Source organism: Mus musculus, chromosome 6 (genome assembly GCF_000001635.26).
Source record: "Mus musculus strain C57BL/6J chromosome 6, GRCm38.p6 C57BL/6J".
Lineage (NCBI taxonomy): Eukaryota > Metazoa > Chordata > Mammalia > Rodentia > Muridae > Mus > Mus musculus.
The window spans coordinates 3,371,965-3,399,791 of NC_000072.6; the positions used below are offsets into that span (position 1 = coordinate 3,371,965).

Sequence of the window (27,827 nt, forward strand, 5' to 3'; positions counted from 1 at the left end):
AAGTAGAACACTGCAGGTACTTGAAGTAACACTAAACTGCCCAGGCAATGCTTTTCCCCCCACCCACATAAACATGCTCACACACACAAGGTGTCAGTGGTGGTGCAGATGGGCATTAGATCCCCCTGTGCTAAATTTAAGAGGTTGTGAGCCACTGATGTGGGTGCTGGGAACTGAGCTCAGGTCCTCTGTGAGAGTAGCAAATGTTCTTGACTGCAGAGCCATCTCATTACCACCACTTTCATTATCTTCTTAGTCTATGTCACAGTGAAGAAATAATTTAGAAAAGTCATTTAATTTACAACAGATGTTTTATTGATGAGCCAAATATGTCTGTTTGGGAATGCAAATTGAGGATATGGAATAGCTGATGCTACTGTGGGCCAAGCTCTGTGGTATGGACATATTTCTTGTCCTACAAAGTTTCCCATAACTGATACAGAGAAAAAGAAGCAAACTATGTGATTATAATTAAGCCAAAAATGCACTCTATGGGCTAGAAAGAGTAAGTACAATGATAGATGCAAATTAACATTGTTGAACGAATATACCTCCTTAGATCACTTTTATGCCATATGCCAGAGGACCCTCAATGGAAAATCCTAGGTAGAAGGACACTCTCTCTATGTTCCTTCCACTTCTGAGTGGAGCTGAATACACAGAAGTCACTGGTATTTTTATTTTTGCCTCTGTTCCATATTCTAGTGAGATTAGTTTGCCTTCAGCCTGGCCATCCAGCAGGCGTAGGAGGTCTTTGACCTCTCTTTTTTCCCACACTACTCCACTGTGCCAGAAGGAATTTGAATCTTGCACTTCACTGAAGTAGCGCTCGATTTCAGCCTTATGAACAAGACTGTTAAGACCCTTCTTCTGCCCCAGGTAGAAGAGTGTGCTTGGCTGCCTGGACCTACACATGTGCTTGTACTGTCTCCTGAAGGATCGATTCAAGGATGAGACATACTTTTCTATTAGTGTGGAGTCTTCATCTAGCTCTTTGTTTTCTGGCCAGAATAGGAGGCAGGCCAAGAAATAAGGATCAGGATATGAATGAGTTAGCCCCACAATCTGCAGGACCTCTCTGAGCTTTTTTTTCAGTGTGCTAAATGGCAAGATATACTTGGAACTGGGCTTTAGACAACTGAGAATAATGTTGGCCAAAATGAAATTTTGTATGTCCTTGGTCAGCACCTTTGACAGTTGCTTGTTTAGGATATCCTGTAATAGGAAGGTATAGTTTCCCACTATATTTTCTATGTTGTTAGCTTCTTTGTGATTTGGATTAAGATATTCAAGGAGTCCTGAAAATGTATCTGCTCGCCAAGCTTGTATGCGCTTCCTACAGTTCTCCTTTTGAAGTAACAGATCTTCTTTGCCCTGTACCAAGTTGGTATCTAAATGGCAGAAAAGTTCTACATATTTCTTGAAACAGCGGCTGACTTTCTTACTTAGTAAGAGTTCTGTCAATTCTTTTGGAGTATTCCTTGGTTTCAGAAAACCCATATAATCACCAAAAAAATGAAAACATCTTTCCAAATCTGAATGTAAATTCTGTAGAAGGGATGTAAATTTGCTGAGAACAACACAATATTCACCTTTTGGGTCTGAAAGGATGGTCCCCTTTCCAGATAAAAACTCTGCCATAGATTCTTTTGATATTTCATTTTCTTTATGGAAAAGGGGTGTGAGCTGAAGAAGCTGGATAGTGTCAAGACCTACTTCTATTTCTCCGAAGAAGCCGGCTGTGTTGAAAGTGTCATATCTTCTTTGGGAATTCTGTGGTGACCATGCCTCAGTTCCATAGTCCTTACTATCAGATTGATTCTGAGACTCTTTGAAGGCTTTTGAAGCCTTTTCAGCAACTTCTAGGAAATAGGCCAGATCATCCACACTAATATTTCCACATGTCTTATTTTTACCCAACCACTGTTTGAGCTCACTTTTGTAAACTTGACCAAGTGTATCTGAAATATAAGAATTCTTAGGTGCTTTCCTTTTGGCCAGATTTGCCCAGACTAAAGCAGTGCTAAAGTTCTTCTCTTTAATATAGAAGTGTCTTGCTAAAGCTTGACAAATGAATGCATTTTGTGGGAATCGATCACTTCCTGCGATCAAGACCTTTTCAGTTTCCTCATTCTGCAATTCTTCAATCAATGGGGAAAAGAGAGTGTCTGTTTCAGCTCCATGTTCCTTGCGTTGTCTTGTAAGCAATAGAGTTTGCACATCATATTTAAATTTGTCCCTTCCTAGACCAGAATCATACAATACATTCTCTTCTAGCATATTTAGTGCAATCTGACACTTATCCATTCTGTAGCTCATTTCCAGTTCTTTTAAACAGTGGGTGGCAATTAGAGGGTGAATGATACGTATACCAGTGTACCTCCCATAATCTGAAACTTCAGTTCTTATTAGAAGTGTGGAATAGGTTCCCATGTTCTTTTCTACAGTTTCAGGTTTCCCATATTTCTTGGTGTAAGTGATTCCCAAAAATATTTCACACTGTGATACTGAAATGGTAGAATCTGTAACATAAGAGTTGAGTAATGCCAGGTAAGAAATGAGCTGGGCCCTCCTGCTTTTAGCATCCAGGTCCTTCAGAGTATTCTTCACTACATTCTTTATGTAAGTTGTATCAAAGTTGCCTTTCAAGATCATGAACGAATAAAAGTTTTCACAGTTCTTATGCTCCTTTTCAATTTCCTGTAGTTTGGCCTCAAAGGCTCTTTGTTCTTTTGGAGAAAGTTGGTATTTTAGTGAAATGCTATTTGCTAACTTTGCACTTTCATCTGGATTCTGAGATCTCATGCAGTTCAGGATTATGACTAATGTTTTTTCATATCTCAGACCCTTTTCTGCTATAAAGGCATTGATGGCATTCTGCAGAATATAGGCGTTCTCTTGTTCTTCGAAATCATCCACAAGGAGAAGAACGGGAATGAAGTCCTCGTGGCTGGTAGCCTTGTAGCTCATTAGCTTGCTTACTTGTTCTCCAATCTCTACAAAATCAGTTGCTTTGTTTTTCAAGACAGCACACCGAAACTTCTGCTTTAAGTCCCAGAGAACATGCATCGCCAACGTAGTACCTCCACAGCCTGGGTGATGGTACAGGTTGATGACTTTGACAAACACTGGTTTAGGAGAGTCTGCACACTGTTGTATTAATGTTGTTAGCTCTTCAAAACTATCCCTTTTTACAAAAGCTGAAGAATAGTTTTCAGAAGAAAAATAGAAATTCCACCAGGATACTCTGCCTCCTCGATAAAAGTGTTCTTCTCTTGATTTCTTAAATTCTAGGAATTGAGATTCATCTTTCTCTATGTCTGTGTCTTTACACTCATTTTCACAGAGGATTTCCAATGCACTCATGATATCTTCATCCATTTTCTCCAGAATAACAGAGGAGGAGCCACAGGAGGGCAAAAATCTCCTTGAAGATTGAATCACTGATTTCAGTTTGAGGATGGTATTGTTGACTAGTTCTATGTTTAAAGTGGAAATGCTATGTTTTGCCAGATCATCTTTGATTTCCAGTCTTACTTGTAGTAGATCACTCCATTGTTGGTAGATAGCTGAGTTGACACAGATACACAACATATTGTCCATTCCATTGAAAACTTGATAGAAAGCACAAAAAGTCTCAATGAGTGGATCTTTTTGGTTTTCTATGGGAGAAAGTAAGAGGAACACCACCAAAACCTTCCCTTTTACTATGATATTTTCGTCTGTGAGGAATGAAATAAGTCTTCTAACCCCAGAAGCTCTATCTCTCTGCCATAAATGTGGCTCTAGAGGTTGACATGACAAGTCTACTCTGCCATTGCAGAAGATCCAGCTAGGTTGCTCATAAAGTTTCAGAGTAGAAATTTTCTCTGCTATGGTAGTTTTTTCCTCATAGTGACTGGGCAGGTGAAGGTTTGCTATTCTGCTTTCTCTGTAAGCTTTGACCACTCCCTTGATGTGAGAATAAGGATCAAAATCTAGCACAGCAAACAATTTCATTTCCTTTATGAACTCTAAGTGCTCTAATTGAGTTGGTGCACAGGTATTTGTTACAAGAATGTACCAATCATAGTAAGATTCATCAAGTGAGCCTTGGTGTCTGGTCAAAAGTTTAGACAGTTTTAGTCCTTCACTCTCTTTCTTAGTTACCATTCTAAGTTCTTCTTCGGCCGCTTTTCTAGACGCTGTCCACATCTTTAAATCCTCTAGAAATTTCTTGAACTCTCTATCCCGTTGGTTGGGATTGCCCAGGATATTCTTAGAGCTAGCTCCTTCTCTTACAAACAATGAAGTATCTTTGCTTTGTTTCCATGTTTTGCCTGTGCTACTTTGCATCATAATGTAGAAATACTTTTCTTGACATATAGAATGTCTGGGAATAACATCTACCTCAATGACAAATCTATTAGATTGTGTATTATTCTGCAAAAGGACTTCCACGAACCGTGGTTCCCGGATACAAGCCCTGGCTTCACTGATTTCACTGTCTTCAAAATACTTCGTGATCATTGTGTTGAAATGGTTAACAAAGATATCTTTACTGGTGACTTGCACACCAACAATTTCCCCGTGTGGTTTGTCTTTTACTCCAAAATGAATAGTGCCATTGGTACGTGAATTCATACAAGCTGCTGCAAATCGGAAAGTCTCATTGCTAAATTTCATTTTTATGTCCTCTTCTGTGGCTTTCTTTGTGTTTGTAAAGGCTTTGAATTCATGTATTGGGTCAATGAGATTGAGTGGCCCTGTCTCAGCAACACGTAGAATAGAATGTTCTATGTATTGTTTGACATCACAAAAAGAATCAAAAGGGTATGGCGTGCAAGACATCTGTTCTGGTTTGGGCTTATTATCTTCCATGTCTTTAGTCACCACATCACCTAACATGTTTTCTTTCGTAAGACTTGGTTCTTGTTCTTCATTCTGCCCTGTCTCCCTGAGACCATGATCACTGTTGGATGAAACTGAGTTTTCTTCCTCATTTTTGGTCTTTGTTTGCTGTTCTTTTGTTGAGAGTTTTTTATCATTTAATTCTCTGGAATCTTGATTGTGACTTTCAGGGGAACTAATTAGTTTGTTATACATGCGTTTTATCAGAAGTGCTGGACCCCGTGGCAAGCCCATTTCTCTAAGATCCTCTTCAGTTAATTCCTGCAGGACCATCCCTGTTACCTCTTCTTTGAACAAGATTTGAGCATATTTCTCAACAATGTTAAGATCTTCAGTAACCCATTTTCTTACATGTTCTTTGGTCCAGTCTTTGATCAATTTTGGTTGAGTTACTTGTCCACTCATGTTCAAGCTTCAAATTTATTCCCTGAAAAAAGTAATATGATAATATTTTAGCATTATAATTTATCAGAAATCACATAGGCAATTTGGATTAAAACCTCATACAAAATTATATACAGATGCACGATATTTTTCAAAAATTACTTAAAACTGCTTGGGATTCATTCTATACATTGCCCTAAGTATTGCTCATTTCACAGGCAATTGCAATTGTGATTCTGAAATAAGCAGTAGCTGCTTGCCAGGTGATAAACTCTTTGTCTTTGATAATGTTCCCTTTTAGACTAATCTGTGTGGAAATCGGGATTTTGTAACTTAAAACTAGAATCTTGAGTAACAGAATTACTTTTTCATAGAATAATATTTTATTTAAGCTTTTTATTAGTTATTTTCTTTATTTACATTTCAAATGGTATCCCCTTTCCTAGTTTCCTCTATGAAAATCCCCTATCCTCTCCCCACTCCCCCTGCTCCCTAACCCACCCACTCCCAGTCCTGGCCCTGGCATTCTCCTATAATGGGGCATAGAAACTTCACAGGACTTAGGGTCTCTCCTCTTATTGATAACCAAGTAGGCTATCCTCTGCTACATATGCAGCTAGAGCCACAAGTTCCACCATGTGTTTTCTTTGATTGGTGGTTTTGTTCCAAGGAGCTCTGTGGGTACTTGTTAGTTCATATTGATGTTCCTCCTATGGGGCTTCAGACCACTTCATCTCCTTGGTACTTTCTCTAGCTCCTTTACTGGGGACCTTGTGCTTCATCCAATGGATGATTGTGAGTGGATACTTCTGTATTTGCCAGGCACTGGCAGAGCCCCTCAGGAGACAGCTATATCAGGCTCCTGTCAGCAGGGAGTCCAAGAAAACCAGCAGGGGTAGGACAAGGAGGATCTGGGAGGCTTCTGGGGAAGGAAAATCAACAACAACAAAGTATAGAAAAAGGTTGTGATGAAACTCATTACTTTGTATGCTGATTTAACAAAACTAATTTTAAAGAGATTTAAGGAATGTCTGTCTAAAATTAATGTATGAATCACTAATTATAAAGGCTAACAAAATTTAGATTCAACCTATGTTTGGCATTTCTTGCAAAAGTTCCCCTCGAGGCTCTTCTCAAAGTCTGAATAAGACAGTAATAAGAGAGTCTTGAGAGTGCAGGACCGTGATGGGCCAAAGAAGGAAAAGAGACAGGTGGCATATTTATCAGAATGATTGGAACAGGCTACAGCCTTTGAGGAGCTTGCACGTTGTTGAATTTCTTCCTGGCTGTCTAAGTGTCTTAAATTCTCTTAGTTACTTTTGGCTTCAATATAAAGCCACAACCAGTCCCTAGCCAGTGGGGACTATGAGCAATAGGCACAATGAACCCTATAAATGTATTTCAGATGATCAACTTGTTCCTTTGGAGTACAGTTGGGGTTGTCTTGGAAATTCCACAGAAGTAGGGCATCTATTATATTCAGAGATTGGTGCTTGCCTTCTTTTATTCATTCAAGAAGAAGTTAGTGAGTATCTATTATGGACGAGACATAACTTTTAAGAAAGTCAGTGGTAACAGAAACAGATGTCAATTTCTTCCCTGATACTCATACTCTATTTAAAAGGATTAAAAAATAAATTTCATACAAGTTCCACAAGCGTATTCCTAAAAGGTTAGAATAATAAAGTTGTGGTAGGTGTCAGACATAAAGAGGGGCGTTAGACTGGGCTTTATGGAGAGAGTGCTCTGAGTAGGAGAAAAATGTGAGACTGTCTTATGTGAAATTAAAGGTGAGAGGAACAGAAAGATGCCTTGAAGGGTGACTGAAGGAGCTGAGTGTTAGTCGACCTTGGCTACTTCAATCCTTCTTGGTAGTCTCAGGGACATGGTATGTGTGCTCTAGCAGTAGGCAGTCTCCATGAACCAAGAGTCGAGGCATTGGTTTGCTCTGGAGTTATCATGGGCAAAGAAATACTGATCAATAGCTATTTCTTCTAGCTTGTGGGCTGAGTAAATATCCCTTATCTTCTTACTTCTCTACAGACATCCTCATTGCTCATGTTCTGGTTTTGAATCTAGTTTTTCCAATGTTTCCAAACCTTTACAGGCTGAGGGTGGGGCTTATCTGGCAGAAGTAAGTCACTAGAAATATGCCTTTGAAGTTATTTCTGCCCCTAGTTCCTAGCTTCCCTCTCTGCCCTCTGGTCTACTGTGGTACATATGGCTCTCCTCTGCTGTAGGCTCCTACTACCACAAGATCGCACCTAAGAACACAGGCCCAAAGAAAACTCTAAAACTGTCAGGTAAAATATCTATTCTTCCTTTAAACAGTTTGGTAGAATTTTTCAGAAAAACACAGAAATAGCTAATTCAGTCATTCCAGGTAACACCCAGGAGAGGGACCTTGCATATAATATATTTATGAGCTGTAGATAGAACTGAGAGTATGGGCAGCTATTCTATATATTCTTAAAGGTTTTGCTGAAGTCACTTTAGAAAAAAGGATGATTTTTAAAATTCCTCTCCTATATGGGATGTTAAAAATATAAATCTCTTATTATTTTAACTTTAGTCTGATGTGGGGCTGGAGAGATGGTTTAGGGAATAAAGTGTCCCATCAACTGCATAAAAACATGGGCTCTCACTTATAATCCCAGCACTTGGAGAATAGAGACAGGGAAATCCCTGGAGCTTCTTGGCCAGATAGCTTAGTGTAATTAGTGAATTTCAGATTCATCAAGAGGCCATCTCAAAAGCTAAGATGTGGAGTTATTGAAGAAAATGCTGATATTGACTTCTGACTTCTACACACAGGTGCATACATAGTGACAAGCACACATACACAAATTATACAAACAATAACTTGCTAAATAATTGATCTTTGTCCTTGTATTTTTTGAAGTTTTGTGACAAGTCCACATGTAGCTGTGGCTGGACTGAAACCTGAGTACCTTCTGCCTCAGCCTCCTGGTTGCTGAAACTTTAGGCGGTATACGAGGCTTAGCTGGGTTTTAATACACTTTAAGCTATTTTTGCAGACAGCTCAAAAGGACTTACATGTTTATAGATACTATTTTGTCATAATTATTGGTAGCGAAATAAAATTGATCCATCTAATCTCTTGGCCTTACACTGAGCTAACTACTTTTTCCTGTTTAATGATCTCAGCCTCAACTCACTTGCACAACTATGGTCACACACTGACTTTGTCCTTATGATTATGGACTTGTAGACCAAACTCAGCCCTCCCCACACAAGTTCCTACATTCAAATTCTAGTTTCTATTCCCTAAGCATATGGTCTTACTGATGAACAAAGTTGTTTTATGTGCAAAAATTTAACATGAGAGGTCATTAGGGAAAAACGTAATCCATTATATTTCATATAATTTACGCGGAGTCACCAGATTGCTCAAAAACTTCCAGTGCCTTCTCATTTAATATGAATTCAAGCTGAGTGCCCAATGTTCTACAGGCTCTATCTACATGCTGCACTTATGATCTCCCGGCCTCCACTGTCTGTTGTTCAATGGCTTGGCTGGCTGCTCTCCACACACATCAGCCTACCACAGAATGGATCCTACTAGTTATTTCCTCTGCTCAGATTGTCCTTTTCCTTATACCTACATTGAGTCTGTCATTACCTTTTAGCTCTTTACTCAAATTCAACAGGGCCTCTGTGAATGCCTTTGTCAACACTTAAAATTAAATAAGACTCTCTCTCCTCCTTCCTTCAGCACTCTCAGCCACTCTTCCCTGTCTTGAGTTTTCGTTTTAAGACCTATATACAATATGTTTTACTTAATTGTTTTTCTCATCCTGGCTCAGAAACTAAGATCCATGTAGAAAAGAGACTGTTTTTCTTTCTCATTTACAGGTGAATCCCAAGGGCCCAATATTTGGTGAATGAAGAAACTGCAATTTTCCAATAGCAAAACAATTGTATTTTATTTTTGGAAATTCATGGTTTAACAATGTCTATGTTACAAAGAACTTAGATGCCTCTTCATTTTATTACCCAGAGAGAAGACCTAACTATGGTTTCTAAGTTAACTACCATAACCAAGAGAAGGATAGACATATACTTTTTTAAAAAGAGAAGTTGGTAAAAATATATTCCTCAGGAACCTGAAGCCCTGTCATTAACCCTTTATCCTTATCAGTTGTGCTTTGCCTAATTATGCCTCCCCAAAGAACATGTTTCTCAGACAAGTTTTCCTTTGGATGAGGTCTCTTTCTATCCAAGATTGTCAGCCCTTGCAATTCTGGGGACATGGAGCCTCGTTTTCAAAGGTTCCTATCATGCTTGCACACTGACCCTGGTCTGTCTTAGGTTGTATCTTCTCTTGGACAGAAACTTTCCCCAGTAAGTCAGTCCACCAACTTCTTTCTTACAACATCAAAAGATTTTAAGAAGCAGTTCTGGGCTTCCTCTTCTCTACTGGCTAGTAGTTACACTTTTTCTATACATGCTAGCCATCGATAAAGGCAGCATATTAGGATGTCCTATTCACTGGCTACTGTGTACATAGTGACAACTGTGTATGTTTGTGTATATAGGATGTGTGTGAGTGTTGTCATATGGACAGTGTGTATTTATGTGGTGTATGGTGTACATGTGTTATGTGTATATGGTATAGCATATGTGTGTGTGTGGGTGTGTTTGTGAAGTGTGTGTGTGTGTGTGTGTGTGTGGTATGTGTTTATATGATATAAAAGTATCTTTTATTTGCCTTATGTAATTGTTGTCTCAGCTTACTGTTGAATAAACTCACCCTCTCTAGCTCTTTCTGAACTCTGGCTCGCTAGTTCAACTCAGCTGTTCTGGCTCAGACTCTTCTGACTGATTGAATATGACTTCTCTAAGCTTCTCACCGAATTGCTCTACTAGTTTGTTCAAATCTACTGGCTCCTTTTTATTCTCTTGTTCCAACTGCCTCTGCTGACCTTCACTGCACTCACAAATGAACTCAACCACATGACACAAACAGCACTGACTAAACTGATTCCCAACTGACTGACTCTCCTTGACTTCTCTTTCTTGTGCTATTCTCATAATACTTGGGGGTCAGCCGGGCATGGTGGCACACCCCTTTAATCCCAGCACTCAGGAGGCAGAGGCAGGCAGATTTCTGAGTTCGAGGCCAGCCTGGTCTACAAAGTGAGATCCAGGACAGCCAGGGCTATACACAGAAACCCTGTCTCAAAAAAAAACAAAAAACAAAAACAAAACAAAAACAAAAAACACAAAACAAAACAAACAAACAAAAAAACAAGAGAGTTGGGTGTCTTCTATCTCTGACTCATTCTGTCAAATCGTTCTGTGATTTATCACTTTGTCCTCCTTCACTTTCAAACATAGCTGCTTCCTTCTCCAAACTAACCAAGCCTTAATTATTAGGGATTAAAGGTGTGTATTAAGGGTGTGTCTGTACTGGGATCACACAGACCTAGGCCATCTTTAGATGTTATTCCTTGCCAGAGAAGTCATTTTGTTGTATTAAAATTCCTCTCTAATGTGGTATGTCTGAATACCTATATGTGGTATGTGCGTGTGAAATGTGGGGCTGGTGGGATCTCTGCTTTTGCATTATCTCACACAATGTCAGCTTTTCTTCATTAAGTCCTTGTCTGTTTGAATTAAGGGGAAAGAGAAGCATCCATCTCAAATACAGTGATGATCATCTGGTCTTCCCAAGTCTGCTATCATTTTATCTTTTCCTTATTACAGAAGCTTCCTCATTGTTCATGATGAAGATCTGGGTAATGTAGTGATATTCTGACTCAAATTAAAACGTTAAATATCAAACAAACAAACAAACAAAAATCAAAACAAAACTGGTTGGTATATATTTCCATGGCAGAGTCCTTGCCTAGCCGGTGCAAGAATCTAATTCATCCCCAAGCCCTTCCCCTTCCCACCCCCAGCCAGACCACCAGCAAAAAAAAAAAAAAAAAAAAAAAAAAAAGAAAAGAAAAGAAAAAAAAGAAAGAAAAGAAAAAGAAAAAGAAAAAGAAAAAGAAAAAGAAAAGAAAAGAAAAGAAAAGAAAAGAAAAGAAAAGAAAGATGTAACCTTTATACAGCATCCCAATATCCTCAGCTCCCCACCTCTACTATGGTGGTTCAAAAGTAATGCAAAAAAAAAAAAAAAAAACAGTGTTTTACAGGATCTCCTCCTGCCTTCTCTCTCTCTCTCTCTCTCTCTCTCTCTCTCTCTCTCTCTCTCTCCCTCTCTCCCTCCCTCTCTCTCTCTCTCTCTCTCTCTCTCTCTCTCTCTCTCTCTCTCTCTCTCTCTCTCTCTCTCTCTCTCCTCCCCCTTTCATACTGGGGACAGAACCATGTGGAAGGCATGTACTCTGCACTGAGTTATATTCTAATCTTGTGGCTACTGTATTTGTGACACTTGCACACAATTTTCTTACCCTTTTTCCTCTGTCAGTCTGAAAAACATTTTATATGTCCATGCAGCACAATGCATGCAGAAACTACATGTATATTTAGTTCAAGGTGGCAATGGTTTGGGTAAAAAAGTATTCCTAACACCTCCACACAATCCCTTGGCTCTTCTTATGACTTCAACTTTAAATCCTGGATGGACTGTAGGAATACTTTTTAAACACATGGGCCTTTGATACTGAGCAGAAAACCACAATGTGTTTATATAGGGGAAGAAGTGGTTACCAGGAAAAACATCTGATGTTAAAAGTAGGTCTCTTCCCAACCAGGCTGTTCCATAAAGGGGGCAATATGAGGGAAACTATTGCTGTTTGTGTTCACCTGTTTCAGAGGAAATGCACGGAAAACCTCTGTGTTAACATGGGAGAGGGATGCTAGCCACTGCTTAGAGAATCTCCCCTGTATACCTGGGCAGACTGAGCAATTCTGGGATTCTGTTTTCTTATTAGTACTCAAATCTGCAATCTGTGCCCAAAGAACTTTTCCTTTGTTATCTTTGGAGACCAACAGTGTAAGAGAGTCAAGTAACAGTGTCATGGCTGCAGACTTTGTCAAGGCAGCTAGGCCTGAGCAGCAGCCCAGCAGCCCAGCCTTAAGGCCTGGCTGGAGCCCAAGAGGACACACCCATCTTCAGCCTGGCTGAAGCTCAGCACGTACACCCTGCCCTCACAGGAGGACAGGAAACTACATAGCACTTAGTTGCAATTTCCTGAAGGGTATATTTTACCACAATGCATTCTTTTCCGATAGTTGCTACCTGCTGGCTGTAAAGGAAAGACTCAATGACAATGGGACTAACCTTGGCAAGTCTCTGCCTTTGCTTAGATAGATCTTTTGACATGCTACACAGTATAGAGTTTGTAGTTGGGTAAGCTGCTTCACATCATTTAGTGTGCTTAGATTCTTGGTCACCGCCCAGGCTGCAGACACTTCCACCTCCAGAATACTCTACATATTCTACATGTTTCTTCACCAGTCTGTCAAAGGCAGCACTAGTACATGGACGAAAGAAGTGATACTTCTCCTCCCTTCTAGAATATTTAATCAGAACAAAGGTTTCAGGCTAATAACTGTCCCACTCCTTAGGCTAGAACAAGCCCGAGATTCGAGCACTGCTCACATAAAAACAGAGTTTTAAGAAAAGACAAGATAATAAATCAGCTTATTTTTCCTGCCATCTTTGCAAGAGTTCAGTTTCACAACATATTGTCTCACCTTCCTGTTGGGGCATCAGTCCCAGAGGAGGGTACTTCTTTTAGAAGGTAGCACTGGGTGAGGCCTGTTGGTGTTCAGGGCCTCCCTGCCCACTGCAGAAACTGACTTCCCTGCCAGGGGACTTTCCCCTTCCCACAGGCTCACCCACAGCAGGGTCAGGAAAAGTGTTGGTTTCCAGTTCAAAGCACTCAGTTAAATATTTAACTCACCACCCTCCCTCTGCTATGTAGAAGGCTGAGGTCAGATTTCTTCTTTGGATTTAACTGAATGTGGAAACAGAAATCCCAACAAGATTCAAGAAAAGCACCTCACATCAGGAATTTCTTCTGCAGCCCATCTGTTCTTTCAGGCAGTGAGTGCTGCCAAATACCTTGGCTACTAAGTGAGCTGTTTTCAGTCATTCAAAACCAGAGGCTGCTGTAAGCAGCAAACGGGTAGATAGATTCTCAGATAGAAAAACACCTCGACTCCCTGAATCTCAATCCTAATAAGTGTAATATATTGTCAAAGTATGATATGCTGAACTCTTCAAAAATTCCTTTAAAACCGCTAAAATGTCAAAAACTTCCCCAACCTGCCTCCAACATTCTAGCAGTTCAGAACATAATTCAAACCTATGATATTTGTTCAGTGAAGCTTTTAAAAGGCCTTGTCACTTGACAAATTTTAAGAACATCTTAAAATTTAAGACACTTAGTGTTGAAAAGAAATAAATCAAATTTCTATGGTAGGTTTGATCAACTTTTGAGAATATCAAGTCCTTAAATTTTTGCTCCTTAAAACCCCGTAGCTTGATGTTTTAAAATATGGACAAAAATCTTATCATTAACTATGTGAAATATTCAAGGTAGCTACAGAACTCCAAGCTCCAGAGAACTTGGCCTTTTAAACTCTCTCTTGCTGAGCAAGAAGGACAAGCAAACCTTCACCTCAGGAGTCCAAGACCTGATCTCCAAGCCCAGAGGAGGACTGCTTAAAGGGACAGAAACATCCCAGTTTTCACTGCAGCCCCACGGAGCTATACACTCTGAGGGTCCCACGAACTAAAACTAAACACAAGCAAGGTAGTTTTGTTTTCGTGATGAACACACTAACCTAACACAACACAGTAAAATGAAACAACAACAGCAGCAACAACAACAACAAACCCCTGTACTACTTCCTCAGCTCCCTTGCTGTCTGAAATAGCTGTAAAGGGAAATTTAAATGGCTAGCTCTGGAGGGCATTGCCTTTGATGAGTTTGAAAACAAAACTTGGAAAAAAAATCTTACATTAAGTAGAAAGGAAAGTAGAAATTGACAATATTACCCAGGACCCCAGATTCCACCACTTTTTGTTTAGCTTTGTACTTCTATTGTGTTATTTTCCCATCTTTCTTATCTGCCCGTTTGGCACAATGAGGAACCCACTCATTACCCTGACCAGTTCTCATTGTTTTAACTGTACTTAATGAAGCATTTCTGCATAGGAAAGCATTTCTAAGTTATCATCAGTTAAATAAACTCTTATATTTGTAATGTGCTTCTATCACGAATTAACTTAATATTTTATATATAATGATTCACTTTAAAAGTATGGATTGATACAAAAATAGAGCTAGAGCTTTTAGAAATATCTTTCTTATTATGGGCATAAAAAAGAGGAAAGATGTCAAAATTCAGAAACTTTCCAGTGTCCTGAAAACTTTATTATTCTAGACGCTCGAAAACAGCATCTTTATGCTGTGTTTTCTAATTTTCTTCAGATACAATTCTCAGGATCCGGTTCAGAAAGAAAAAACGCTAGGTTGTTAAGCTGCAAAATTCTCTGCCTTCAATGCTGAGACTCTGAGAATGCCCTGCAGAATCAGAATGAGGAAGTAGTTTCAGTTTTGTTTTTGCCAATAATCTTGAAGAGGGAGGTTTTTTATAGGGCTGGTGACTGTATCCCATTTAGAGTACTTGATATCCATGAGGCTCTGTGTCTGGTCCCCAGTGCTATAGTGGACGGTAGATAGATTTATAAATACATTACAGAAAATTATCAGTAAATGGGAACCATGCGTAACAATTTTTCACCAGGTACATTTTTAAATCTCAACAGCTAAGACACTGGAGAGAGTACAAAGAAAACAGACATTCCAGGAAACATTACAAGCCTTTGATTAGGTATGGGCTAAGCACTTGTTATGGGTTATAATTCTAAGCCTACGTAAAGATCTTTTGGTTTGTTTGTTTGTTTATTTGTCTGTTTGGACAACAACTATAATTAAATTATTGATAATCTTTTAGGGCTTGACTATTAAGCAAACTAAATCTAAAACAAAGCAGATGCCTTTTACTATGGGTTATAATCTAGGAGATCATGTGTGTGTCAGTGTGTGTGTGTGTGTGTGTGTGTGTTATGTCTGTCTGTATTCATTTTCTCCTTTTTAAAATTTTTGAGTCTATAATTTAATTATATTTCTCCCTTTCCCCTCAATTATCCCCTTATATACCTTCCTGCTCTCTTTCAAATTCATGGCCTCTTTTAAAAAAGCTAATTGTTATTACACACACACACACACACACACACACACACACACCATAAATATATCTTCCTGAATATAATCTGTTCAGTCCATGTAATGCTACTTGTATGTATGTTGTCATATCTGATTGTTTAGCATTGGACAATCGATTGGTGTGTTCCTCTTTGAGGAAGGCCTCTTCTCTCATTCCTGGCCTTCCTCAGTTGCCTATAGTTCTGTGAGCTTTAGGTACACAATACTTTTTTGTATTTATCCATCAGGAAGGGAGGGCTCTTTCAGGAGGGAAGTAATGACAGAATAAAGGTGATTTGATAGGAGAAATCAGAAAAGAAAGACTCCTGATCTGATAGGAGGAAAGAGGTAAATAGAGAAGAAAGTAGGAATAGATAGAAAAAAATGAGGAAAGAGGATCTCTTTAGGGAAGGAAGATGGAAGTGAAAAAAGAAGAAGAAGGATGTGGGTAAAATAATAAGAAGAATATCTGAAAAGATCACAAGAAATGGTGGTACTAAAGGGCTTTGGCCAAGTTACATCCCTCTGGCTTGGCGAGTCACCACAGACATAGCTCATCTCATAGGCTTGGGCTGGCTCCACTCCACCAGCTGCTGCTGTCCTCTGTGATTGTCTCACAGTCTTGAAATCGTCAATATCTTGAGATCTCCACAGCAACTGAGGGCTCACTTTCACCAACAACCTCCTGGGCTTTCTATAGGAACTCCAATACAGTCACATGGGCATGGTGCCAATACTAAACTTCTCCCCATGACCTCTTCAATCTTGGGATTGCCAGTGGCTTCTCACAGTGCCAAAAACTCATCTTATTTCCTTGACTCCACCAAATCCTGTTGTTTTCTTGCTGCCCCAACTAGTACTACATACGACACCCTTGCACATTACCAGGGTCAGCTCCCCAATCTAAGATGCAACCTTGGCTTTCTCTCTGGACTATGTTTCTGTCTACTAACTCTGAGGGAACACTTCCAAAAAGATTTCAACTTGGTGCTAGTCTCTTCTTAATCACAGCTGATGCCAGCATCAGTTTGCCCTAGAAAGCAGTCATTTGCTCAAGTAGGACTGGTATCCTATTCATCAAAGACTATTCTTTAGCCCTGGGGGACAACAAATCACAGACTGTTAATTGAAATATATCACATGTACAGCCCTGACAGAGTCTTACTTCCCTTTGAAACTTCACCAGCCAGGGTTCCATCACCAACATTGCTCTCAGCACTCTTATCTTCCAGGTTCCCCCAAAACAACCCGTTAAGCTGTGAACATGGATGGATTTTCTAGTCTGAAACTCTGAACACTTCTACAAGCTTCCCCACAACATCATCAGGCAGGTCTGACACAATAGTAGCCTGCTCTTTGGTACCAACTTCTCTCCTAGGTTGATTTTTACTGCTATGATAAAATAGTGACCAAATACAGCTTGGAAAGGTAAGTTTGACTTCTATGACTTAATCACATTGTAGAATTTTAATTTGCACTGAGGTAACTGAAAGCAGGAAGTGAAGCAGTAAGCTGGTAAAGTCTCTTTCCACTTGACTCTAGTATGTGTCAAGTTGGGAAAACAAGACAAAACAAATCAAAAATCTAACAGGCACACCTCCCATAAGGATGTGAAACCAACCATAGAAGATTTCAGAAAGGGATAGAATTGTTAAAAATGCTCCAAAAAGTCAAATTAAACTAGTGGTGACTAGTGAAATCTAGAAAAATTAGAACACCAAATCTAACTGTAGAAATATATCATAACCCATCAAATGGCATAGAAACCATGCAAACATAAATGAATCAGTAAATGAAAATATTTGTGAAAATATTACATGTATTTCATTATATTTGAAATTTCATCTTCACAAAATATCTTCTAATGACAAAAGAAGAAAAGCCAGCATCACTATGGGCAAGCCTAGCCAAAGTAGACCCTTTTCGCTAGAATTTCAACTCATCAAAATGAATGTCATCTGAAATGGACAAATGATAATCATGGATGACCTAGCTTAGCCATCTGCTTCTTAGTCAGCCACCATGAAAGGGGTCTCCAGCATATACTCCAAAGTTAGGAATTCTGGCACACCTTTCCAAATATGCAGGACTTATACTCTCTGTTTCCAATTCTACCCTTTGAATTTCTTACTCCATTTTGAGGGAGGAGGATGGCTGCAGGCCCTGTATGGATCCAGAACCAGTCTTTTGGGTCCCATCCATGTGGTAAAGACTAATATATGACTTATTTTCTGTGAGTAGAAAGGGAGACCATTTATATATTTATTGGGAAAATTGAGGGTGTGGGAGCATATGTGTGTTTTAAAATCATATCAGAGAAACCAGACCCAAGAATTTACCAGACATGCCAGACCAAGGAAAAGGGTATAACTCTGTACTGGCTGATTTTGCGCATCAATGTCAAGCTAGAATCATCAGAGAGTAAGGAGCCTCTATTGAGAAAATGCCTCCATGAGATTCAACTATAAGGTATTTTAAAATACCAGGGTGGTGCCATCCCTGGGCTATTTGGTCATGGTGTTTGGTCACAACAATAAAAGCCCTAGAACAAACTCCTTTATCTGGAGTCCATAAAGTGATGAATACCTATCATGGGGACCACATGGTCCCACCCCAACCTACAATCTAATGCCTGGGTTTGTATCAAGGAGCAATAAGCAGCGAAGTCATGAACTGTCCCTGGAGCTTGAGCTTGGCTTGATTTCCCACAGGTAATATACCCTACTTGACTGCCTGCCCATTTTACTGTGACTCAGTGTGGATCTGGACATTAACCCCTCATTTCCAAACCTAGAGCTGCTTTGACCTTTCATCTCTCAGCTGAACTATGCAGCAGCTCTGCTTTCAGGTCCTAGCTCTAGCAGACCCAACAGCAATTCAACCCATCACTGCTTTGGTCCATTAGTTTACTGTAGGAGGTGGTTCTGATGGGTCCTGTTCCCCAATTGGTTCTTTATCTGTCAGTAAAGAAAGCAATTGTTGGGCAGAAGGGACAGGTGGGTTTTCCAGGACCCTGGAGGTACAGAGAGAGACACAAGGGAGGGGAAAGAGTTCCCCATGCCATGGAGATTGGAGATCTGAGCAACATGTAAGATCTCAAAACAGAGTGGCCACAGTGGCCACTCCAACAAGTCGGTGGTCAGGGGAGTTTAACAACTGAAGTTTAAGGCAAGTGGAGAGATGGAGATAAGAAATTGGTAAAGGCACTCTTTTCGAAGCAGGAAATAATAATGCCCAGCTATTGTGCCAGGCCAGGTGTAATTGGAAAACGGTGGGTCTATGTCTTTAGTCCAAGGATTCAAGTGAAGCCAGGTGGGGGCTGGTAGCACAGTCACCTCTCAGAGCTAAAGGTGACTAGATCATAAAACTACATGCTACGGTTTACCAATAAAGACTATCTCTCAGATCACTGGTGAAACTCTTAGAACTCTGCTGCAACCTCTTTAATGTGTGTATTCACTCTTTAAACTGCATATATGTATATAGAAATAGTTATTGTATGCTCTGTTCCATGAGAATTAATATTTGTTTTTAAGAACCTGCATCTACCTTGGCTAGGCTGCTAGGGTAAGGTTACATGACAAAATTGTGTCATTAGAACCAATAAGCCTTAGGAATTTATCATTATTAAATAAACCAGATGGGTTTACTGCAGAATTCTAGCAGACCTTCAAAGGATACCCATGTTCAGTTCTCCTCAAAATATTCCACAAAATAGAAACAGAAGGTACTCTACCCAATTCATTCTATGATGCCGCAATTACTCTCATACCTAAACCACAAAAACACCCAACAAAGATAGAGAACTTCAGACCAATTTCCCTTATAAATATCGATGCAAAAATACTCAATAAAATTCTCGCTAACTAAATACAAGAATACATCAAAACAAACCTCCATCATGACCAAGTAGGCTTTATCCAAGGGATGCAGGGATGGTTTAATATAAGGAAATCCATCAACGTAATCTACTATATAAACAAACTCAAAGACAAAAAGCACATGATTATCGCAATAGATGCTGAGAAAGCATTTGACAAAATCCAACACCCATTCATGATAAGTCTTGGAAGGATCAGGAATTCAAGAACCATACCTAAACATAATAAAAGCAATCTACAGCAAACCAGTAGCCAACATCAAAATAAATGGAAAGAAGCTGGAAGCAATCTCACTAAAATCGGGGACTAGACAAGGCTGCCCACTTTCTCCCTACCTACTCAAGATAGTACTTGAAGTCCTAGCCAAAGCAATTCGACAACAAAAGGAGATCAAGGGGATACAAATTGGAAAGGAAGAAGTCAAATTATCACTGTTTGCAGATGATATGATAGTATATGTGAGTGACCCTAAAAATTCCACCAGAGACTCCTAACCCTCATAAACAGCTTCAGTGCAGTGGCTGGATATAAAATTATCTCAAACAAATCAATGGCCTTTCTTTACACAAAGGATAAACAGGCTGAGAAAGAAATTAGGGAAACAACACCCTTCGTAGTAGTCACAAATAATATAAAATACCTAGGTGTGACTCTAACTAAGGAATTGAAAGATCTGTATGATAAGAACTTCAAGTCTCTGAAGAAAGAAATCAAAGAAGATCTCAGGAGATGGAAAAATCTTCCATGCTCATGAATTGGCAGGATTAATATAGCAAAAATGGCTATCCTCCCAAAAGCAATCTACAGATAAAATACAAGCCCCATCAAAGTTCCAACTCAATTCTTCACTGAGTTAGAAAGGGCAGATTTGCAAAGTCATCTGGAATAACAAAAAACCTAGGGTAGCAAAAACTCTTCTCAATGATAAAAGAACCTCTGCTCAAAAAACCTTGCCTGACCTCAAGTTGTACAACAGAGCAATTGTGATTAAAACTGCATGGTACTGGTACAATGACAGACAGGTAGACCAATGGAATAGAATTGAAAACCGAGAAATGAACCTACACACCTATGGTTACTTGATCTTTGACAAGGGAGCTAAAACCATCCAGTGGAAAAAGAGACAGCATTTTCAACAAATGGTGGTGGTACAACTGGCGGTTATCATGTAGAAAAATATGAATTGATCCATTCTTATCTCCTTTTACTAAGGCCAAGTCTACGTGGATCAAGGAACTTCATGTAAAACCAGAGACACTGAAACTTATAGAGGAGAAAATTCAGAAAAGCCTTGAAGATATGGGCACAGGGGGAAAATTCCTGAACAGAACAGCAATGTCTTGTGCTGTAAGATCAAGAACTGACAAAATAAAATAAATGGGACCTAATAAAATTCCAAAGCTTCTGTAAGGCAAAACGCATTGTCTATAAGACAAAAAGGCCACAAACAGATTGCGAAAGGATCTTTACCAATCCTAAATCAGATAGGGAAATAATATCCAATATCTATAAAGAACTCAAGAAGATGGACTCCAGAATATCAAATAACCCTATCAAAAATGGGGCCCAGATTTAAACAGAGAATTCTCAACTGAGGATTACCAAATGGTTGAGAAGCACTTGAAAAAATGTTCAACATCCTTAATCATCAGGGAAATGCAAATCAAAACAACCCTGAAATTTCACCTCACACCAGTCAGAATGCCTAAGATCAAAAATTCAGGTGACAGCCGATGCTGAGGATGTGGAGAAAGAAGGACACTCCTCCATTGTTGGTGGGATTGCAAGCTGGTACAATCAATGTGGAAATCAGTCTGGCAGTTCCTCAGAAAATTGCACATAATGCTAATGGAAGATCTAGCAATTCCTCTCCTGGGCATATACCCAGAAGATATTCTAACTGGTAATAAGGACACATGCTCCACTATGCTCATAGCAGCCTTATTTATAATAGCCAGAAGCTGGAAAGAACCCAGATGTCCCTTAACAGAGGAATGGATACAGAAAATGTGGTATATTTACACAATGGAGTACTACTCAGAAATTAAAAACAATGTATTTATGAAATTCTTAGGCAAATGGATGCATCTGGAGGGCATCATCCTGAGGGAGGTAACCCAATCACAAAAGAACACTAATGATATGCACTCACTGATAAGCTGATAGTAGCCCAGAAACTTAGACTATCCAAGACACAATTTGTAAAACACATGAACCTCAAGAAGAAAGAAGACCAAAGTGTGGATACTTTGTTCCTTCTTAGAATGGGGAACAAAATACCCATTGAAGGAATTATAGAGACAAAGTTCAGAGCTGAGACAAAAGGAAAGACTATCCAGAGACTGCCCTACTCAGGGATCCATCCCATATACAACCACCAAAAGCAGGCACTATTGCATATGCCAGAAAGATTTTGCTGACAGGACCCTGACATAGCTCTCTCTTGTTAGGCTATGCCAATGCCTGGCAAATACAGAAGTTGATGCTCACAGTCATCTATCCCCTAATGAAGGAGTTAGAGAAAGTACCCAAGGAGCTGAAGGGGTCTGCAACCCTAAAGGAGGAACAACGCTATGAACTAACCAGTACCCCCAGAGCTGTGTCTCTAGTTGCTTATGTGGCAGAGGATGGCCTAGTCAGCCATCAATGGGAGGAGAGACCCTTGGTATTGTGAAAATTCTATGCCCCAGTACAGGGGAATGCCAGGACCAGGAAGACGGAGTGGGTGGGTTGGAGAGCAGGGCAGGGAAAGGGTATAGGTGGCTTTGGAGATAGCATTTGATATGTAAATGAAGAAAACACACACACACACACACACACACACACACATATATATATATATATACAGAGAGAGAGAGAGAGAGAGAGAGAGAAGAGAGAGAGAGAGTGTGTGGAAAAAACTCACATTGTAAAAGGCACAAATATTGGTCCATGTTCCTGGCTTAACTTGTGTTCTCTTTTTCTGATGATTCACAACAGTACCCTGTGGGCATAAATTTTTTGCAACCAACTTTTAATAAGGGTTCATCTTCTCCTCTAGCCTACTACCCAACAGAGGTAGTAGAAGAGAAAAGCTATTAGGATATGAGGGAAGTGGACCTGTTTAGCAATAGTTTTTTGGAGGTGAGCTTGATCATCTTTGGTAGTAGTTCAGTCCCATAGCAAACACAAATACAACTCAGCAGCTGCAGACCAGTTGTCTAGGCAAGTAGACACAAGGCATGAACCAGCAGCTGTAGTTAAATTCTCAAGAGGCTTGTCAATCAGATGCACAAAGACTGTGAATACTGAAGGTAGCTGTGTAGGCAGAAACAAATTGTCTAAAGGTGCACTTGGCTGCACAATAACCTGTTGTAACTGTACCATTTCTTGTTCTCTCAGGCCCCTGGAACCAGGGTTGAATGGCAGTTTACCTTCCAACTTAGGCACCTACCTCTATCTCTATTCACAAATTCTCTAAAGGCACAGCCAACTCCACACTCTTTTCTAACAGAAGAGAATTTTCAGGTTTCCCATGAACTTTATCCAAAAGGGTACCCAAAACTAAAATAGAAGCTGTGTAGAAACAAGACTGTCATGTGGCCTAGAAATAAGGGTAAGGACTAGAACAAGTCTAGGTATTCACATCTTACTGTTTCATCACTTTGTATTTCTACAGCAGATTTCAGGACTAGCTTTGACCTCTTTATTCCACTCACAGTGAATTCTTAGTACTGTTTTCTTTAATTTCTTCAAATCCTAACTCAAAGTTATCTGCCTAGTGGATATAGCTCAGCAGTAGACTTGGGCTCGGATTCCCAGCACACGAGAATACCCTCACCATTACTAAGGCTCCTTAGACAAGAGAGTCATACAAACACCTCACTAGGTTTCAGTTTGCAATTTGAAACACTACATTTTATACATATTTGTGTGGTGGATTTTTAGAAGAAAACTTGTTTCTAGACAATCTTCTTATATCTCCTATGGTTTGCCCTGCCCCCCAGTTTGTGTGTGAGCGAATGTGTGTGCATAAGTGTGTGTGTGTGTGTGTGTGTGTGTGTGTGTGTGTGTGAGAGAGAGAGAAAGAGAGAGAGAGAGAGAGAGAGAGAGAGAGAGAGAGAGAGAGAGAGAGGTGAAAGTCTAATAGAAAGATTAACATCCTGCTTGCAGATTTTGAAGTGGAATAAACTTCCTGAATAATCGGACTGTTTTCAATGAAGAGGACTCTTACCCTATGAATTTAAGTTTCCAGTTTATAAACTGAGTTTACAATACCAGCATATCATTAATAACGCCCCACTCATTCTCTCTGTCCATTGCTTCACTAACATTTTTAGTCAGCATAGGAAATAAGGGGTTTTATTATGATGATATTAAAATTTTTTACTTATTTGCATTAAATTTGTGGACTTGCATGTCTGTGTGCTTTTGTAAAGGCAGACAAAGAAGGAGGAAGAGAGGGAGGGAGGGAAAATAGCTCTCATGTGAATGTCCTTGTGTGGTTTAAGGCATTGGGAGACTCTGCTATTACTACTCACTTTTTACTCTGAAGCAGGTTTTCTTACCCATACTGTGGTTAAGCTGGCAACCAGCAAGAACCAACAATCTTCCAGACTCCAGCACACACAGGGCTTGGGTTACAGCAGTTCACTACTTCTGAGTTTTGGATGTGAGAACTGAGAGTTGACTCAAGTTCTCATATTTGCACACACAAGTGCTCTCCTTATTCACTGAGCCACCTCTCTAGCCCGTTATTATGACATTTCCATGTACTTTGTCCACTTCAACTTTCACAAAAGCAGACAGAAAAATGTTTTATTTATATCTTGCAGGCTTATCTAACCCATTATAGCCTCCCTCAGCCCTGAAGTAGGCTGATTCAGACTTTGACCTTGCTGCCACTGAGAAGAAAATTACCTAAGGTGGAGCCTTCTGACCTAGATGGCTCTTTTGTTCTGCCACCTGCCAATGCTCTCTCCAAGACACTGCTACCTGCTGAGAAGCCCCCTAGATATTCCATAGGAACATCCTATTCTGCATATCACCTACAGGCTGGCTCCAGACACCAAGAATGGACTGGCGGGTAATGGGCCTTCCCCTTTTATAAGTAGACTCTAGTAGTAAACTAGAGAGCCTTGAACAGAATCCTGTCTTGGCTCCATTAACCTCTCAACATCTAAGTCGCTTTCAGCCCCAGCCTGCCTCCCTGGTGTACCGGGTCCTTGTAAGCCTCAGGCCAGCATGCAGCAACCCATGGCTTCCTGGCTGCACTAGGATGAGGAAAGATATAAAAATAGTCCACCCAAAGTTATAAACTTACTTATAACATTGTGAGTTTGTGTGTGTGTGTGTGTGTGTGTGTGTGTGTGTGTGTGTGTGTGTGTGTGTGTGTGTGATATCTTTTGTAAGTGGTTGGGATGGTGTTGAAACATTGGATTCGTCTCTACCATGCAAGCACATCTCACTGTGGATACATGTAAGCCACCAAGAATGGCTCAATAGCACAATCCTTAAAGTTATATATTCCAAATGATCAAGTTTCCCATGCCAGAAGCCTGCTCAATTCCAACACTTTTTGTACTTTACAGCTTATTGTAGTAACGTTTATCACTTGATTGGCCTTGTTTTAAAACAAAGATTCTACTCTTTATTTCCTGGAAAAAGTGCACAATTCACTATAGAGCCTGTTTCTTCATGTCTAAACTTCATATCTATAAACGGCCAGGTAGGTATACTACTTGATGTAAGTTTATAACATTCCAGCATATCTAGCACTGGTGAGAGCAGAAAGGGAAGATTCTGAATGACACAGGCATTGAAAGAGCTGACGTCTCTGTGTGCAGCAGCCCACCTTGGCCTGGTCCAAGCCAGCGGTGAGCTTCGCAGCACTTTCATCATCACAGTTTTCTAATTCTGTTTAATTAGCAAGCTGAAAAGCAAAACAGATCTCCAGAGCATCCATTTCCACATCTTCTGTCCACATCTTCCTGGAGGAAACGTTTATGGACTCAACAGAAATGACCCAGGCATGATAAAGAGATGTGTAAATGACAGAGTACTGCCACCAGCAGTCTGTCACCATTTCCTTCTGAACACGTGATCTCACGTGAGCAAGAGGAAGGAGGCAGGAAAGGACCATCTTTACTGATATTATAGATGTCTAACTCCTGATCCCACTGCCCACTCGTTACTCTTACATAGAAGCAAAGCCTCATATACTCACATGCAACTCTCCAGCTCTGACCCTCAGCTACTCACTCCCTGGTTTTGCTATGCTGTCCAACCACCTCTGCTGCCCAGTCCCTCCCAACACATGAGTGAGCACATGATGGCCATTTGGATGCCTGGTGTCCCCAGGCTCTTGATTACAAGCCCAGGGCTCTTATGCAACCTCTAATCGGGACACCTGAAGTCTTCCTAAATTCAGCAGTAAAAATTTCTTCTCACAGTTATACATATGTCGGTCCCCACCTATCTCGGTGTAAGAGTACAAAATGCAAGATGAAGTCATGAGTCAGATGGATTATTCATACCTGAGCTAAGAAACATATCAGAATATAAGCTTGAGTTCTCATGGCAGGGTTGGAGGCAGAGAGATATGGGCAGAAATACTTGGTTGAGAAACTAAGCAAATACCAAAAAAGGGATGAATTTTCACTCCCAACTTATGAAACTGAACAGGTTTCACTTTTCACAGTGCTCCCTCTAAAACAGTGGTTCTTGACCTCCCTAATGCTGAAACCCTTTAATACAGCACCTCACAGTCTGGTGACCCCCCTCCCCCACCCATAAAATTATTCCCTTGCTACTTCATAACTGTAACTGTGTGACTGTTATGAATTATAAAGTAAATATCTGTGTTTTCTGATGGTCTTAGGCATCCCCTGTCAAGACTCACAGGTTGAGAACTTCTGCTCTAATGCCTATGTTCAGACTTAAAAGCTCTTCCTTGAATCAATCCCCTAAACCCACAGAAGAGGCCACTTTGGAGACTGTATAAGCCACTGTATTAATGGTTTCTTCAGGCTATCCGTGCTTCTAAAAGGCTTGCACAAACCTTAAAATGTGCTGCAGAATCACACATATATAAAAATCCCTTAGGAAAAGAAAACCAGAGGAAGGCTAATTAGAACTAAAAATAAGTGGGGTGTGTGTGTGACTGTGTGTGCATGTATTTTAGAGTGTTCCCAGAATTGCTCATGAGCTTATATAGTATAAAGAAGAGATAGAATTTATATGACTGAACATACACACACACACATATACACACACATACACACACACATACACACACACATACACATACACACACACACACACACAGGCACACACATACACGCACACACAGACACACACACACACACACACACACACACACAGGAGAATTGTAGGACTTGTCAGTTTTTCTCAGAGAGGTTAAAGAACTTCAATAACATTGTTCCCCTAGGCCCTTGAATGACATTTGGGGGGAAATATCAGATCTCAGCCCCTGATTCTTACCAGGCACATAAAACTGCCATGATTCCAAAACTTTCTGGCAGAAGCTCTGTGAACATTCTGTTTTTGCCTCCAACATATAGACTTGACATTAAAGTCCAACACACTATGGAGGATGTAATTTTCTAGACTGCCTGTTCCTTACAGTGACTGGAGGACTATGTTTTGCACTAATAGAACATTAAAGTGCTTTTTTTTTTTCTTGTTGAAGATGCTGCTTTTCTTTAAGGGCTATTAATAGAACTGTGCCTTATTTTCAAAAACATTTTTTTTAATGGAATGTTTATGTTATAGCCACAGTACCATTTACAACAACACACAGACCAGCAATTTTAAGCTCAGAAAATTACCAGCTTTGTTTTAGAATATACTTAAAACATTCTAACCTCAAAGTTTACTTTTCCCTCTTCCATAAACTGTTGCTGTAGACACCAATAGCAACAACAATAATAGGAAAGAAGAAATTTTGTACTTACCCAAATTTTCAAATTTCTTCTACATAAAAAATCGTTTAAAAGGAAAAAAGAAAACAAAACCTGTCCATTTTAGTAAAGAAAATGTCTGGTATCTGTATTCTCTTCCTCCCAAGATGTCCGTGACAAACAACTTCATTTAGTCTTGGTGGTCTTAACCAGTCTGCTTGTCTACCTTAACACCAGCTTAAACTGGCTGAGAGACACCAGGGTGTGGCTAATGCTGGCAAGAGTGTAAGGAAGTAAAAAACCACCTCTGCTTCAGTTTCCAGTTTCGATTCTGATACAGAAAGAGACTTCCTGAAATGCTTTTTTTCTCTTTTTCTGCTCTTTAGTGCCAACTATGCCACCTGCTGGTTTGTTTGGGTAAAACCCAAAGACCTAAAGTCTGAGGATTTTTTTTTACCCATTAATTAATTTATTTACTCACTATACATCCCAATCAATCAAATCCCTCATCCCATTCCCCCCAGTCCCCACAGTTCCTCCACAATTCCACCTCCCCTTCTCTTTTGAAAGGGTGGAAT

At 39.9% G+C, this 27,827-nt stretch overlaps 1 protein-coding gene across 2 annotated transcripts; it reads right to left on the reverse strand.

Annotated features, from left to right (window-relative positions):
• Nucleotides 1-292: 292 nt before the first annotated feature.
• Nucleotides 293-27,607, reverse strand: Samd9l (sterile alpha motif domain containing 9-like). Of its 2 annotated transcripts, none has more exons than NM_010156.3 (2): nucleotides 27,304-27,607; nucleotides 293-5,317 (listed from the first exon to the last, which is right to left on the reverse strand). In NM_010156.3, the coding sequence occupies exon 2, from the start codon at nucleotides 5,293-5,295 to the stop codon at nucleotides 556-558; it is 4,740 nt and encodes a 1,579-aa protein (NP_034286.2). In that variant the 5' UTR covers nucleotides 5,296-5,317; nucleotides 27,304-27,607; the 3' UTR covers nucleotides 293-555. The 2 variants fall into 2 exon arrangements, with proteins under 2 accessions (NP_034286.2, XP_006505089.1); XM_006505026.2 differs by lacking the exon at nucleotides 27,304-27,607 and adding an exon at nucleotides 12,946-13,096.
• Between the last annotated feature and the right edge of the window lie 220 nt (nucleotides 27,608-27,827).